Source organism: Marmota monax, unplaced genomic scaffold (assembly GCF_021218885.2).
Source record: "Marmota monax isolate L192 unplaced genomic scaffold, Marmota_monax_Labrador192_F-V1.1 WCK01_AAM20220418_F8-fsc00019, whole genome shotgun sequence".
NCBI lineage: Eukaryota > Metazoa > Chordata > Mammalia > Rodentia > Sciuridae > Marmota > Marmota monax.
Window position 1 is genome coordinate 5359770 of NW_026695242.1, and position 12046 is coordinate 5371815.

The window sequence follows — 12046 nt, forward strand, 5'->3', positions numbered from 1 at the left end:
CCCTAAAGAGCCTTCCATTCTTGTTGCCCAGACCTCATCTGGCCTTTGAGCTCACTGCCCTGGATCAAAGAAGATGCAAAAAAAAAAAGTTCTTTAGGCTTCTAGGATGGCCTCTTCTGTCTCTGGAAATTTCTGCAGAAAGAGCTGTCTATAGGTGTGTCAAGGAGGAAAGGCACCTGTGATTCCTTAGGCACAAACTAGGCTATTTCCCAAGTAGACCCCAAATAGTGGGGCCACATCTTAGCCCTGGACTTTAATAGCCTGGTGAATGGTGAAATCATAACTTCCAGAATATATTTCTTCAGAGGCCTTTGTTGTCTTTCTGGGGACTTATTTCTTAGGCATCTTTACCTCAAGACACTGTGAAGCACAGGCTGAGTAAAGCTGCTTCTCTTGGCTACTTCCCTTAAGAGGGAGAGCCCTTTGTCTCTGAGAAGTTAGGGGTCATAGAGCTGGGCCCATCTGTAAACTTAAGCTGTCCAGAGGCCATGTAAGTGCCAGTCTTTCTATCATTCCGAGTGTGTTGAGGGGAAAGGGCTGCTCTATGCTCCAGGCTCTTAGCTACAGAGCTCATTTATGTCCTAGGGAGGGAAGGTCTGAAGGTGAAGCTTGGTATCCTCACAGCCTTAAGCAAGGGCTGGATCACCTCAGAAAGGGCACCTTCCTCTCACCAAGTCAGGCTTTTACCTATGAACCCTCACCTGAGTTGGTCATGGAACAAGCACTAAGTACATTTCCACAAAGTAGCTATATGGTGTTCCCTTCACCTTGTCCCAGCCTGGTCCTCTCAGGCTCCTGGACTGCCGCAGGACTGGCTGCACCTGCCTCATCGGCCTGCCCCTGGCGCCTCCGCTCCCCCAGCTCGGCTGGCTTGGCCATGCCACCTGGGCCCTGCTGTGTGTGGGCAGCCAGTGGTGCCCGTGCCTCATGCTGGGGCATGCTCGCTGCTGACTGGCCCCCGTGGCTTTGCGGAAGCTCTGTGCACTGAGAGATTGTATCCCCTCAGTTGGCAGGCAGAGCTCCGCCCCCGCCTCGCCTGCCGCGAGCGCCGCCAGCCTGGCCGGGCAAGGTACGTGGCATGAGTCCTCCCTGACCGCCTGCCTCGGCTCCCTGCCACCCCACCAGGAGGGCCAGCATGCCAGGCCCACGCACCAGGGAGGCGAGTTCCATGCTTGCGGGCTGAGATGGGCATGCCAGAAGGACCACCTAACTTGGCATCTGCGAGCGCATTGTTGTTACAGAGCCCCCTAACCAGCCATGCATGCTGGGCGCTTGCCAACTCTCAGGAGGCAATAGCCTGGGGATGTGGAGCTGGGAAATAGGAGCCTTCCCTCCAGGCAGCCCAAAGGCCTGACCTGCAGAGCTGCCCAGTGCTGGAACTAGGCTTCTGCACTACTGTTTAAGAGCCCACAGAGGAAGCCTTGCCCCTCAAAATTATGAAGTCTGGTGTTTGCAGGCCTCCAGGTCTGAAAGGCTGTGGAGTGCAAAAACCTCAGAGTCAGCCATCCCTGGGTTTGAATTCTAGCCTTGCTATACTCTGAGCAAGTCACATCAGTTCTCCCAGCCTTAGTTTTCTCATCTCTCTAATGAGGATGACAGATAACGTGGTGATGCTTAAGAACAGGTATGTCAAAGGCTGTCAACCTTACCTGTACAGAACAACCAATTATCTGGGAGCTCCTAAAGAATCCTGGTGGCAGGACCCCACCCCAGATAAACAGAATTAGAATCCCTAGTGGATGGACTAGGCATGAGCATTTTTTAAAACTCCCTGAGTAATTCTAGTGGGCAACCAGAATTGAGAACTGGCTAATGTAAACAAAGCCCTGACTAGTAAATATATTCAAAAAAAAAAAATTTCAAATGCAGCATGATTGGAGATCAGACCAAATGCCCTTCTTTTGGAGCCAGAATCTTGCGATGGAAGGACCCTTGTTCTCACTGGAGAAATATGGGACACAGCTTAGGTAGGAATGGCCACCTAAAGGGCAGAAGGGGAGCAGCAATAGTGATAACAATGGTTAGTAGGGTACTTAAATCATGTGCAAGACATTCTGCTAAATGCTTTTCAGGCATGATCCTTTTGGACCCCCATCAGTGCCTCGTGACTTAGGCCTGTTTTATTTATCCCATTTTTAAAGAAATTGTGGCTGAGAGAGGCTTACTCACACAAGGTCACAGAGCTAGCAGCTGGAACCAAGATTTAAACCCAGGTAGTCCAGGTGGATCAGACAGTGGGCTGATTCCATTTTCAGCCCGTCACCAGCCTTCTGGTGTGAAGCTGGTCAGCCTTGAGCATTATGCCACGCCTGGCTAGAATCTGATAACTCGTTATTCTGCTTAGCCCTTCCTGCTCATGAGTCCAGAGAGTCTGGGAAAAAGATGGCAGCTAGGACCCAGTAAACCTGGTGAGGTCCTGCCCAGTGAAGGCTTCAACCCCCTGGCAAAATCCTCCTGTAGGTGGTCCTGGTTTCTGTGTCTGTGTCTGTCTGTCCTCACATCTGGTCTCCTTTGTGAACTGTGACACTCTGTTTCTTGAGAACAGTCCGGAGATGTCTTGCATCCTTCCAGTGTGGCTATCTGGAGAACCTCCGTGGCATCTAAGAATGGAGCCCTCACCCTTTCACCCTGGCACTTTGTTTCTAGGCCTGGGTGGAAGCTCTCAAAGGCAGAGCTCCCAGTGCTCCCAGGCTGCTCTCCAGTACTGAACATGATTTCTCCTAAGCACAGGGTGTCTGTTTCTGCTGAGCCAGCTTCCACAGCAGAGGAGATCCTGGGGTGTCATCCCGAAGGCCCTGACACCACTCAAGATGCCCTTCCTGCAGAGGGACTACTAGGAAGGGTCTCTTTCAGGAGACTCCTGGCCCTCTTGTCAGATATAGCAGTCTCTTGCAGATCCAGCTGCCAGACTTCAGGTTGGGACGAGGGTAAGATGCAGAAGATGTGACTTTCCTCTTTGTTTTCACAGCTGCCAAAAGCCTATTGAACAAGAAGTCGGACGGAGGTGTCAAGGTGGGTATCTATCTCTCCAGCCTTCTGACCAGAGACTGGCCTCTCCCCCTGGTAGTTATTCTTGAGAAGTCTAGGCACCTTGCTTCTCCTTTTCCTGAAAACCATCTACTCTTGCTATTCTGCTTTAAATTGGAAGCCTCTATGCTGAGAAGAGCAGGTTCTACTGGCCTGGGAGGGAAGAATGGAAAGGTGTCTCTCCTGATCTACCTGGGTGGGAAAGTCTCAGGGGAAGCAGTCCAAATTATAGTTTCCTAGAGCTGACCCTAAGCCTGACTTCCACACATGTGCTTCATCTTGAGGGCTTGACACTCTGAGGTATTTTAGGACATCTAATTAAACACCCCCCACCCCCTCCATTTTTTTCATAACCCTTTTTAATCAAATGAAAGCAAAGTTTGCTTGGGTGATTCAGGCAGGGTACAGGACTAGAAACCTGAAGACACTATTCTTTGGTCTTTGTCCTTTTCTGCAAAATACTTCCAGAACCCTGGTTAAATACCACTGAGTGAAAGTATCTTAAACTTTCTTGAGGTTCGGCTTCTATGGGACCTGGCTGAAAAGAAGGACCAGGTGCCTCCAGGTCCCAACAGGAAGCCCTTGTTGTGAGTAGCTGTTCAGCTGAAGTGAAGAGAGGCGGGGCAACCACAGGGCCCAAGGTGCATGAGGATGCGTAGGAGGAAGAAAGGGTCCTGGGACTGGAACTTTGGATAGGAGTTCATACTGTCTTAAAGCCTTCCAACTGACACCACAGAGAATATCAACCTGTAAAATTATCCAAACCTTCAAATCTCCAGCAAAAATTTAAATTGGGCCTTTTTCCAGGATCTTTTGTCCACAGTTGAAATATATACACATGCCCCATTCCCTTCTGCCAAATCCCTTCCTTTTTCCTTTATTCTCTGCATGCCTGCTTTCTGTGTCCTTCTGCTCATAAGAGGGGAGCTTGGGCTCCTTGCATACCTGCCGACATGGAACTGGGATGGCCAGGCAGTCCCCCAGTTTTGAACTCAAGCTAGATGGGTAGAGTCAAGTTTGGAAAAGTGGGTAGGTTTACTTGGAGAAAGATTTTGGAAATTTCTGTTTGGGGAAGAAACTAAAATCAATCCATCTTTACAAAATATTTAGTACATAACTATCAGGTGTCTTGCTCTGCACACATTCTGAGAGGCACATACAGTAGGTACAATGTAGCTTTTACATTGCCTTAGGGAGAGGAAAGTGGACACAGCTGGATCCAGCTAAACACTATTACTGGACCCTCCATGGGGTGGTTCAGGCCAAAAAGCTCATGGGAAAAAGCTTATTGTAGGAAGCCTAAGATACAGGAAGATTGAAAGCAGTGCAGCAATTGCCTCTAGGGTATGGAGTCAGAGGTGATAGCAGGGCAGAGAGAAACACCTTTCAGCTTTTACTTTATACACTTAAATGTATTTAAAATGAGATGGTATTGCTTCTGTAACCTAAAAGTAAGAATATGAATTTTATGAGTTTTCACGCATGTTCTTCACCTAACTGGATCACAGAGTGTATGGTAGAGAGATCTCAGAAATACAGCTGGGAGACAGTAGAATGAATTAGACATAACTTTCCTATGTTCATTTATGAATATGTAAACAGTGTAACTCCACATCATGTATAACCACAAGAATGGGAAGTTATAGTCCATGTATGTATAATATGTCAAAATACATTCTATTATCATATATAACTAAAAAGAACAAATAAAAATTAAAAATATATATATACAGCTGGAGCTGGGGGCATAACTCAGTTGGAGAGCACAGCAAGCCCCCCAGCCCCTGCCAAATACAGCTGGGTCAGTCTGATTGAGTAGAATAATTGGAAGTTTGTATATTAGACCTTAGAAAATATCATAAGCCACAAGTAGGAAAAGCTGTGGTAAGAATTCTGAGAAATATTTGAAGGGCTGAGGGTGTAACTCCATGGTAGAGCAATGTGTTTAGTGTGCATGTGGCCCTGGGTTCAATCCCCAGTACAAAGAAAGACAGAGGAAGACTTAGCTGAGGGCATATGGATAAATGGAAGAGGGGAAGAGCTAGACACAGTGGTGTCAATTAGGATTTATTGTAATCTGGCGATAGCATTGAAAAGAAAAGTTGATTAGAAATAGCAAGAGATAATAGTCAAAATTCTATTCAGAATGAGGTTGCCTGTATCTGTGGTCCACTTGCGCCTTTGAGTCTGGGAATACCAACTCTGATCAAAGGTGTGTCAGTGGAAGCTCACATTAGATATGAGGGATTTAAAAGATCATCAGATAATATCAAGGTTTCCAGCCTGGAATGTTGGTACCTCTGCTAGAAATGCGAGTAAATGTGAAGAAAATGGTCATCTAAAGAGGAAGAGTTCTATTTTGGCCATGTTGGGATTGAAGGAAAAGTGGAGTATGTGGATGGACATATCTTTTTAAAGGCCCTGATACAGCCCAAGGAAGAGTCCAACATTGAATTTGGGGGCATCTCACAAATGCACCCCCTCAGCCACTGTTTTGTTTTGTTTTTTTGTTGTTGTTTTTTAAGGATTTTTAAAAATCTTTTTTAGTTGTAGGTGGACACAATACCTTTATTTTATTTTTGTGGTACTAAGGATTGAACCCAGGACTTCATACATGCAAGATGAGCACTCTACCACTCAGCCCCAGCCCTAGCCCTCAGCCACTGTTCATTAGATGCCTGCTGTGTGCTCCAAGAGCTGGAAGGCAGCAACATCTACCAAAGGTAGATGTACCCTTTTAGATGTTTGCAGTGGGAGAAAGATGGGGCAGCCACCAGTTCTGGTACAGTCTGATAAGGTGCCTGAAGAAGATGTGCACAGTACAGGCACTGGGGGAGTAGAGAGACAGCATCAAGCCAGATCAGGAAATTTTCCTGAAGGAGATGGCCAGGAACTGAGTTTGAAGGACCAACAGTTGGGGTTTGCCAGGTTGTGGAGGAGGAAGGATATTTCAGGCAGAGGGAACAGCACATGTGAAGTTACCGTTTGAAACTGCTGATGATTATGGGAACTTCAGTAGCTTCTGCTTGGCTAAAGGGACGAGTGAATGCCAAAAACAGGACATAAAATACAGCAGAGACTGCTGAGCTGGAGGGGAGAGGATGGATAAAGGAGCCATTTTGAGATAGGTTTCTAGCCGGGTGTGGTGGCACACACTTATAATCCCAGCAATTTGAGAGGCTGAGGCATGGGGATTACAAGTTTGAGGCCAGCCTCAGCAATTTAGCAAGACCCTGTCTCAAAATAAAAATTTAAAAGGTCTGGGGATGTGGCTCAGTGGTTTTGCGCCCCCGGATTTAGTTTCTAGTACCAGAGGGAGAGAGAGAAGTTTCTAGCAGAACTATCTAGAATGTGAGTCCCCAAAATAAACATCAAGTGCAGCCATGTAAGATTAAAGAACTAATTAAAAATACACAGATTCCAGGGGCTTGGGTTGTGGCTCAGTGGCAAAGCGCTTGCCTAGCTTGTGTGAGACACTGGGTTTGATCCTCAGCACCACATAAATAAATAAGAAATGAAGGTACATCAACAACTAAAAATATACACATTATATATTATACACACAGAGATACACACATGTGCATATACACAGATTACAGAGTGTAGTCTGAAATTCAGATTCCCAGAGGCCTTGAGTAGGAGGCAGAATCAACCAGTGAATTTTAATACTTTCCTTCTCCCAGATGAATCTAAAGCACACAAAAGTTTAGAAGTCTGATAAAATTTGGGGGTTATCTGTTAATAATGGACTGGAATAAGGGGTTTCAACAAGGGAAAGAACAGCCGGGTGTGGTGGCTCATGCCTGTAATCCCAGCAGCTTGGGAGGCAGAGACAGAAGGATCGCGAGTTCAAAGCCAGCCTCAGCAAAAGCGAGGTGAGACCCTGTCTCTAATAAAATACAAAATAGGGCTGGGGATGTGGCTCAGTGGTCGAGTGCCCCTGAGTTCAATCCCTGTCTCCCCCCGCCCACAAAAAAAAAAAGAAAAGAAAGAAAGAACAAAGAGTTAGGAGAACAGAAAGTGTTCAGTAGTGTCAGATCCCATAGGAACACTGAGGAGGAACCTGGGCATCCAGAACCATTAGATAAATTGCTTTAAATGAAAACGTGTGGGGAACCTAGCCTGTTGTGTGTCCAGGTCCTGACAAGTGCAATGCACTTTTGAGAAAAAAAGTTTCAGGACCAAATAGATATTTAGGAAGGCAATTACCAAAATTAAAAGTTGAAAATAGATGGGCTGGGAAAATATCCACAGCAGTATGGGATGTCTTTTTATTAAATAGTTTCTTCAACAAATAAGAATTTCTGCTAAACCCCAGCAGAAAGATGATCAAAGAAGATCTACTTTCTCAACTTCAGATGAGACCATCTGAAGTTGAGAAAGTAGACCTGGATAACAAATGTGGAAAAACTTTTAGCTTCACTAGCATCAAAGAAATGAAAATTGAAACAAGGTGCTATTTTTTGACTCTTAAGTTGGTGACAGTAATGAAAACCACAGTGGTCCTTTCTAATACAGCCTGTGGTCAAAAGCGCTGCAAGTGTTTCTACCTTTTTTACTTTATAATTCTACTTCTGGGAATTTCTTTCCTGATTATCTTATTTTCAGAATAATTCAGAATAGGAAAAAGTTGAAAGCAGAAAGATGTTCAACATGACATTTTTTTTTATAACTGTGAAAAGATTGAAGACAATTTCAAAACCAATAAGGAAATGACTAAGTAATTATGGGACTTCCATTTAATAGACTATTTTAAAGTTATTTGTTTTCATGAGCATACAGTAGCAGAAATGTTTTATATGAAGTGAAAAATGTAGCGGGGAAATATTTTACATTAAGTAAAAAAGATGGAATATAAAGAGGCACATAGGAGCCAGGTGTGGAGGCACACACCTATAATCCTGAGGCAGGAGGATGGCAGGTTCAAGGATAATTTGGGCAACTTATTGAGACTGTCTTAAAATAAAAAGGTCTAGGGATATAGCTCACTGGTGGGGCCTCCTGGGTTCAATTCCCAGTACCACTAAAGAAAAAAAAAAAAAAAAGACTGTTGGCTAAATTTTGTTTAAAAAATGTTTGTAGATACTGATTTTGTATGTTATGTATAATATATGTTCAAGGAAAAAAAAAAAACCTGAAAGAACCTGTATAATCCCAGTTGCTTGGGATGCTGAGGAAGGAGGATCATGAGGTTGAGGTCCTTGTGGACAACTTAGAGACTCTGTCTCAAAATAAAAAGGGCTGGGGATGGAGCCCAGTTATAGAACACTTGCCTAGTATGGCCAAGGCCCTGGGTTCAATCTCAAGCACTACAGAAAAAAGAAAGGGGGCAAAGGGAGTAAAAGGAAGAGGGAAGGGAAACCCATCAAAGTGTATGTATATAAATCATAACTTCACTGGATGATGCAAATTTGGGAACTTTTTAATACTTTTATTTTATTTATTTTTGTGTGGTGCTGCTGAGGATGGAACCCAGTGCCCTACATGTGCTAGGCAAGCACTCTACCTCTGAGCTACAGCCCCAGCCCCAAATTTGGCAACTTTTTAAAAATACATTTTTTTGTATTTTCAGTTTTCACCTAGACTGTACATGACTGTTACAACCAATAAGTCCAAATTCTCTATAAATCAATACTTTTTATCTTTAAAGCAAGGCATAAACTTTTGTGTAGCTTATAAATTATAATTTTAAATTGTGAAAGGAAAAAGACTAGAAGGGCACTAGAAGTTAGGATGGTTTTGCCTCTCTTCTGTTTTTCAAATTATTGATAATGTGACTGCAGTTCTTTTAAACTCAGGAACATGTGTACATCAATTAATGAATGGTGTGGTTGCATGAGAGTTCTGAGAAAAGGAAAGGGAACATGAAGCTAGGTGTGTAGAGTTGGACCTTTGAGGGCTCTCTTGAAAGGGAACTTGATGACCTGTTTACAGGGGAGACCTGTAAGTTGCTCAGAAGATCCTGAGCTTTCTGCATCATGGATAATTCTTCTATATCCCATCTTCCCTTCCCAACTTCCTCCCTCATTTCTTCTGCTAAATGCCTGTAGGAAGGTTTCCTTCTCACTGTTCAGAAGCTTACTTTGAGCAAGATGCTCAAAATAACTAGCTCTGGGACTGGGGTTGTGGCTCAATGGTAGAGCTTGTGCCTGGCATGTGTGAGGCACTGGGTTTGATTCTCAACACCGAATATAAATAAAATAAAGGTCCATTGACAACCAAAAAAAAAAAAATAACTAGCTCTGGTTGGAGCAGCTGGTCTATCTTGTGCTCTTGAGTTTGGTTTCTTTGAAGGTGAATGCCAATGACTCGGGGTGTGTGGAAAGTGAGAGGCACTTCTGAGGACAGGACTGAAGGGATCACAAAGGCTCAGATCCTGAGAAGCCTCAAGTTAAGAATAACTTGGCATTCTGCTAGTCCCAGACCACAATGGCCAACTAAGCTTTAAATTAAAAAAGAAGAGTAGGGAGCAGTGGCATATGTCTATAATCTCAGCTACTTAGGAGAATAAGGCAGGAAGTTCTCAAGTTCTGAGAGAATTTTCTAAGTCTGAGCAATTTACTAAGACCTTACCTCAAAATTTTTAAAAAGACTGGAGATGTAGCTAAGTGCTAGAGTATTTAAGAAGCCATGGGTTCAACTCCCAGTACCCTCCAACCAAAAAAAAAAAGAAGAAGGAGAAGAAAGCAAAAAAGAAGAGGGTATAGTTATTTCCTTAAGTGCTATTTGAATATTCATTCATTTAAATTAAATATGAAAAGGAAGCTTGAACTCTTTTCCAGTGTGGGATTTTTATGTCTATGTACATATATATGCATATGTCTATATACAGCTGCATATAAAACTATATTCATATAACTTTTAAATAAATGTGAGACATGGTTCTTTAAAAGTGATCTGGCCTTTAAATAATGCTGCAGTGCGGCTGGGGACGTGGCTCAAGCGGTAGTGTGCTCGCCTGGCATGGGTGCGGCCCGGGTTCGATCCTCAGCACCACATACAAACAAAGATGTTGTGTCCACCAGAAACTGAAAAATAAATATTAAAATCCTAAAAAAATAAAAAAAAATTGGCCTTTAAAAAATAAATAAATAAATAATGCTGCAGTATGCTGGTGGAAGAGTCCAGGTGTGAATGGCTGAAGGGCAAAACCCTGAGAAGATGGGAGAGAGAAGCTGAAAGATGTGCACTAGCCTGGAAATCAGTCTTGGAGTGGGAAAAGAGTTATCTTGGGTTCTTCTGCAGGACAGTTGAGGAAGAAGGGAGCCAGGTAGGAGAAGCCTGGGAATATATTTAGCACGAGGCTGAGAGATTTTCTGCTTTAAAGCAAGGTCCAGGAAAAGGCAACTGCAATGGCCTTTAACAACGAGTCCCTGAAAATCACCAGAACCAAGGACTGGGCCTGGTGAATGAGCACCCAGCAGACTTATTATTTTTGTGATTCATTGCAAATTAGAAACCTGTACGCTGCTTTCGCCAGGGGAAAAGCCTATTCCTTCAAAGCATTAACACTCTTGTTTGGGTAAAGGATATCGGGAAATAGGTAGGAAGAAAGATGGGTGGTAGGTTTGTAGGTAGGTAGATATAAATGTAAGGCAGTTCTTTTTTTGACAGATAATTTTGGAAGGAACATCTCATTTTACATTTGAGCATATTCAGAGGGCTAGTACAAAAGAAGCCTGATTACATTTAGATTATTCATTTTTCTTTAGATCAAATTCTAAATTATGGATATTGTTTTAAATATTTGTAGTCCCCCTTTTTTTATTATAATACATGCCCAAAAATGTTTTTCAAAGTAAAACATTGGCCCCCTTAGGGGCACAAACAATTTATCAGACACATTTACTGTGCCCAGAACAGCCCTCAGTGTTTGTTGGATGTCACTAAATTAATGCACAAAAGTCAAACAACAGATGGACATATTCCAAGGGGATTCTGTTTTCCTGTGAGTTAATGGTATTATACATAATTCCCCTTCACCTTTTAGACACAGTGTTCTGAGATGAGTTTTCAGTGTGCCATGAGGTCTTCCTTTTGATGCTCTTGTTTCACATCTAAACATAAAGTCTTTTAGCATCTAGTTGAGGCTAAGGAATTGCTACTTTCAGCATTCCCTGTGGCTTACATCTCTGCATCTTTATGATCACTGCACTTGTAATCACCAGCACTCCTGTTCTTCTATTTCCCAGTAATTGTAAAAATGCAGTCAAAATTTGATCTTAAAAAAGCATGACCATACTGATATAGAAGGGGATGGCCAAAATTTAACTGTGAGATCGTTTTCAAAAACCCAACATTTTTATCAGAAAAGCAATTTAGGAGTGCAGCAAAGTCTAGGTTCAGAAGTAAAATGTTAATGGGCTGGGGATATAGCTCAGTTGGTAGAGTGCTTGCCTTGCATGCACAAGGCTCTGGGTTCAATCCCCAGCACCACACACACTCACACACAAAGTTATTAAAGCTAAGGATGGCTGGCACTGTGGCACACACCTGTAATCCCAGTGGCTCTGAAGCCTGAGACAGGAGGATCGTGATTCAAAGCAAGCCTCAGCAACTTAGCAAGGCCCTAAGCCATTCCACAAGACCTTGTCTCTAAATAAAATACAGAAAGGGCTGGGGTTGTGGCTCAGAGGTTGAGTGCCCCTGGGTGCAATTCCTGGTACCCCCTGTTGCCCCCCCCAAAAAAAAATAAAGCTAAGGATAGTCTAGAGTAGCTTTTGTTACTTTCCTGATGGTAGCAGCTCACTCATATTCAGACAGATCTAGGAGTGTGGGAAAGTAATTACCCTTATAGGTACAACTAGCCTTTTGAACGTAAACCTATAAATTTGCAACAGATATTACTTACCCTCACAGACTTGTGACTTAATCTCCCTAAGAAGCTTTCTCTGAGCAAGGCTGAGACTTCTCTAATATACTAAATCTGTGTTTGTGAACCTGACAACAGAGTTCTTCCCCTCTGGGGTCTGGAGGGGTGTGTGTGCTTTTCAGTCTACGTGCTGTTTTAACCCTTCTG

At 43.5% G+C, this 12046-nt stretch overlaps 1 protein-coding gene across 22 annotated transcripts in view; it reads left to right on the forward strand.

Moving 5' to 3' along the window:
• Camk2g (calcium/calmodulin dependent protein kinase II gamma) overlaps nucleotides 1–12046 on the forward strand; it is a 59187-nt gene that overhangs the window by 33527 nt on the left and 13614 nt on the right. For 12 of the 22 annotated variants that reach the window (XM_058577891.1, XM_058577880.1, XM_058577884.1 and 9 more), the window contains 2 exons: nucleotides 1007–1069; nucleotides 2969–3012. In XM_058577891.1, the coding sequence (XP_058433874.1) occupies nucleotides 1007–1069; nucleotides 2969–3012 (107 nt within the window). The remainder of the gene's footprint in view (nucleotides 1–1006; nucleotides 1070–2968; nucleotides 3013–12046) is intronic. The other 10 variants (XM_046419676.2, XM_058577883.1, XM_058577887.1 and 7 more) reach the window with 1 other exon arrangement.